General features: G+C 39.1%; 1 protein-coding gene across 1 annotated transcript; it reads right to left on the bottom strand.

Annotated features, from left to right (window-relative positions):
- Window positions 1–425: 425 nt before the first annotated feature.
- LOC138868324 (uncharacterized) lies at window positions 426–962 on the bottom strand. The gene has a single exon (XM_070145868.1). It carries the CDS (start codon window positions 960–962, stop codon window positions 426–428), a length of 537 nt encoding a protein of 178 aa, XP_070001969.1.
- Window positions 963–5,188: the final 4,226 nt, after the last annotated feature.

The raw sequence follows: 5,188 nt of genomic DNA, 5'->3' as shown, positions 1-5,188 counted from the left end.
CTTCTTCTTCTCCCTTTTGAAATTTTGTTTTCTCGGCGTTCTGAAGCTGCTACTTCAACGTAGCAACCAGCCCTTTTTTGCCCTTTCTTTTGTTTTGGCAAATGGCCTTCGGCCCTTTTTGCTTTACTTATCTTTCTTTTTTTTGAGTTATTTTATTTTATTAATTTGCTCCCTCTTTTTTTGTTTATTATTATTATTATTACTATTATTATTATTATTTTGCTAATGACCAATACACCCTTATAAAAAATATAGAATATAACATCATCCCCACCTAATGAAATTCGGTCCCCAAATTTAATTCAAGTACGTACCTGTAGCCCAAAAAAATGAGGGAACTTCACTTGCATATCTTTTTCTACTTCCTAAGTAGCTTCTTCAACTATATAATTTCACCATAAGATTTTTACGAATTCAATTTTTTTTTACCATATCTTTCTTACTTGCCTATCACTAATAGCCATCGGTTCCTCCTCGTAAGACAACTTCTCATCAAGTGGTATCGCAAGTGCTTGAAGCACCTGAGATGAGTCTGATATACATTTCCTTAGCATTGAGACATGAAACACCGGTTGGATAAAGGACAACTCAGGAGGAAGTGCCAAACGATAAGCCACAGCTCCCACTTCGTATAGTATCTCAGACGGTCCTATAAACCTGGGGCTCAACTTGCCTCTTTTCCCCAACCGCATCACACCTTTCATAGGGGAGGCTCGTAGGAACACTTTGTCCCTAATTGTGAACACTAAATCTCTTCTTCTCTTATCAGCATAAGACTTTTGTCTACTTTGAGCTGCAAGCAATCTCTGTCTGATCAACTGGACCTTGTCCATAGCTTCTTGCACTAGGTCGGGTCCCAATAAGTTAGTCTCACCGGCTTCAAACCATCCGATAGGAGAACGACATCCTCTATCAGAGATGATGGATACTGGAAATCCGTGAAGTCGGGCAATTTCATTCATAAATATCTATGCATACCTCACTCCACCATATGTAGTCTTCACTGGCAAAAATTGTGCTGATTTCGTCAGTCGATCTACAATCACCCATACAAAGTCATAACCTATAAGGGTTCGTGGTAGCCCGGTGACAAAATCCATAGTAATTCTTTCACATTTCCACTTTGAAATCTCAATTTGTCATAGTCGTCCTGCGGGTCGCTGATGCTCAGCCTTGACCTGCTGACAAGTCAAACAACTAGAAACAAAGTTAGCAACATCTTTCTTCATACCTTCCCACTAATAGAATTGCTTTAGGTCATGATACATTTTTGTGGATCCAGGATGTATAGTGTATCTGGTGTTGTGAGCTTTTTTAAGAATAGCATGATTCAACCCATCTACGTCTGCGACACATAGCCTGTCACCCATTCGAAGAACACCATCACTGTTAACAATCATATCTTCACTTTTACCAGCTAAGGCCTCATCTCTGTATTTGCAAAATCCCTCATCCTCATATTGGGTGGCCTTAATGCGCTCAACTAATGAAGACTTAGCCTGAGCACAAGCCCACAATGCCTCTGAATTTCCGACACCAAATCTGATACATGTATCTTCTAGTCTCTGAATATCTTTGGCCAAGAGTCTCTTTACAGGAGCTATATCTGCCAAACTCCCCATAGATTTTCTGCTAAATGTGTCAGCCACCACATTGGCTTTTCCAGGATGATACAAAATAGAAAAATCATAGTCTTTAAGTAGTTCCATCCAACAACATTGCCGAAGATTTAGATCTCTCTGTTGAAAGATATACTTCAGACTTTTATGGTTAGTATAAATCTCACAAGTTTCGTCGTATAGATAATGTCTCCAAATTTTTAGAACAAATACCACTGCATCCATCTCCAAATCATGTGTATGATAGTTTTACTCGTTCTTTTTCAATTGTCTCGAAGCACAAGCTATAACACGACCATTTTGCATGAGAACACATCTTAATCCCACCCTCGAGGCGTCAAAAAATACTATAAATCCTCTGGAACTTGATGATAAGGCTAATATTGGTGCAGTTGTCAAACATGTTTTGAGTTTTTAAAAGCTCTGCTCACATTTCTCCATCCACTAAAACTTTGCATTTTTTTGTTTTAGCTTAGTTAGTGGCGCTGCTATTTTGGAGAAATCCTGCACAAAACGCCTGTAATAGCCTGCTAAGCCTAAAAAACTGCGAATCTCTATAGGAAAAGTAGGTTCAGGCCATTTCTACAGATCTTTTATCTTCTTAGTATCTACCATAATTCCATCTTTGGATACATCATGCCCTAGAAATTTTACCGAGTCTAGCCAGAATTCACACTTCGAGAACTTAGCATAAAGACGATGTTCTTGCGCCTTCTTCAACATAGTCCTGAGATGATCCTCGTGTTCTCTTTGGCTACGAGAATATATCTGATGACCCAAAAGGTCATCACTTGTTTTAGAAATGAATTCCGTGTTCCGAGGCCTTAAAACCTCCTTTTTATCGTACCTTGATTTGCATGCGCAGTCCGGGTGTGTATCCGGAAAGCCATTATGCAAAAATCTGTGAAAAATGATGAATTTTGCATTTAAAATGAATTTAGGTTTACTTTGGTCAACATTTTGGGAAAACGGACCTGCACCCGTGATTTGACAGTCCCGGGGGATCTGTAGGAAAACATGGGACTTGGGCGTATGTCTGAAATTGAATTCCGAGGTCCCAAGCCCGAAAAATAAATTTTTAAAGAAAATTATTTTCTGGAAATATATGAGTTTTTGGAAATGAAAAGAGTTTGAAATTGATGGTATCGGGCCCGTATTTTGGTTCCGGAGCCCGGTACAAGTTTAAAATAATAATCAGGTTGAATCTGTAAAATTTGGTAAAGATCGGAATTGGTTTGGTATAAAACGAACGTAAAGTTGAGAAATTTGAAATTTTGGTGTTCTTGAATGATTTCATGAATTTGGGGTTTAACTCATAGTAGTTGATGTTATTTTGAGGATTTGATTGCACGAGCAAGTCTGTATGATGTTTTTAGGTTGGTGTGCATGTTTGGTTTGGAGCCCCGAGGGCTCGGGTGAGTTTTGGATAGGCCACGGAGTGAAATTGGACTTAGGAAGTTGCAGGTTTCAGCTGTTGTGTGTTGCAGGTCTGCACGTTTTGCAATTGCGAAGCCTGGATCATAATTGCGAGCTCGCATTTGCGAACACCCATCATATTTGTGAAGACTGGGTGGGGTAGGGAACCTTCGCAATTGTGAAGCTTATGTCGCAATTGCGACCTTAGTAACATCGCATTTGCGAGCAATGGTTCGCATTTGCGGATAAATCAGAGATAGGCATCCTTCACAATTGCGAATCTTTTTGCCTCAATTGCGAACATATCATCGCAATTGCAATATCTGCGCCTGTGTAATTCATGACTTAGCCGAAAATCTTTAATTTTTCAAACTCTTTCAAAACATAAACTCTCTTGGGAAATTTTCTAAAGAAAAGTTCTTCTCCAAATTGATTTTAAGTCATTTCTAACTCATTTTCTTCAATCTTAACATCTTTTCACATGATTTCAACTCAAAAATCAAGGATTTGCATGGGGGAAATTGGGTGTTTTGGGTAAAACTTAGGTTTTTCAAATTTTTAGGATTTGGACCTCGATTTGAGGTCTGATTTAAAAAAAATCATATATTTGGGTTCATGGGGGAATGGATAATCGGGTTTTGGTTCGAACCTCGGGTTTTGACCATGTGGGCCCGGGGGCGATTTTTGACTTTTTGGGAATTCTTTTAGAAAAACCTATTTTCATGCATTAGAATTAATTTATTAAGCATTTATTGTCATAGTTAAGTAACTTGTGGCTACATACGAGCGAATTGGTAGTGGAATCAAGAGGTAAAGCGGTAGTTGAGGCTTGAATTGTGTTCGTGGCATCGAGGTAAGTGTTTGGTCTAAGCTTGAGGGATTAGGAGTTTAGTCTTATTTGTTATATATTAATTGTGGAGTATGACGTATAGGCATGGTGACGAGTATCTATACGTTGGTGTCAAGCCTGCCCATGAGTCTCGTATGGTAATTGTTGTGAATCCATTGTGATTTATTCATGCTTATTGTCTCCCTTGTCGGGATGTTACTGTTTATAAAATTGTCTCCCTTGCCGGGATGTTATTGTTTACGAAATTGTCTCCCTTACCGGGATGTTATTGTTTATGAAATTGTCTCCCTTGCTGGGATGTTGTTTTATACTCTTGTTCCCTTGCCGTGATTCTTTTATGATTGTTGTTTTGTTTGAAATGGGAGCGGGTTGCACGCGTGCAACGAGATATATGAAATAGGAGTGGGTTGCACGCCTGCAACAAGATATTTGAAATGGGAGCGGGCTGCACGCCTGCAATGAGATATATTTGAAATGGGAGCGGGTTGCATGCCTGTAACGAGATATATAAAATGGGAGCAGGTTGCACGCCTGCAATGAGATATATGAAATGAGAGCGGGTTGCACGCCTGCAACGAAATATATGAAATGGGATCGGGTTGCACGCCTGCAACAAGATGTGAACTGAAAGTTAATTCTGCAATTGTTTTCCTTATCCTTGTTAGTTATTGGATTTTGGTTTCTTTATATTACTCTTGATATTCTGTTGTTATCTGTTACTCTCCGAAGCATGTTTTCCCCTTCCCATCTTTGACTATAATTATCTGCTTTTATTTTTCCACTGTATATGATTTAACTGCGCAAGTTTATTTGATAGTCTGGTCCTAGCCTCATCACTACTTCGCCGAGGTTAGGCTAGGCATTTACTAGCACATGGGGTCGGTTGTGCTGATACTAGACTCTGCATTGTGTGCAGATACTGGTACCGGAGCGTTTAGACCGCAATGAGGTTGCTGCCTTCAGTCCAATAGGCGACCCGAGATAGTCCTGCAGACGTCTGCGGGCCTTGCCGTCTCCTTCTATTATCTCTTTTCTATTTTTACTTATTCAGAGACAGATTCGTGTATTTCTATTCAGACCTTATTTGTAGTATTCTTAGACAGTCTGTGAAATTGTGACACCAATTCTGGGTAGTTATGTTAAGGATTTGTATTGGTAATATTTAAATGGCTACATTCTGTTCTTCCACTTATTAAATTCTGTTAATTTCATAATGTTGATTCTTAATTGTTAATGGATTAAAAAAATGGAAAAAGGGTAATGAATTTATAACACTCGGTTTGCCTAGCTTTCATGAGTAGGC

The sequence above is a fragment of the Nicotiana sylvestris genome, chromosome 5 (genome assembly GCF_000393655.2).
Source record: "Nicotiana sylvestris chromosome 5, ASM39365v2, whole genome shotgun sequence".
In the NCBI taxonomy this organism is placed as follows: Eukaryota; Viridiplantae; Streptophyta; class Magnoliopsida; order Solanales; family Solanaceae; genus Nicotiana; species Nicotiana sylvestris.
Note: the sequence above shows the minus strand (reverse complement) of the source record. Positions and strands in the feature narration are given on the sequence as shown.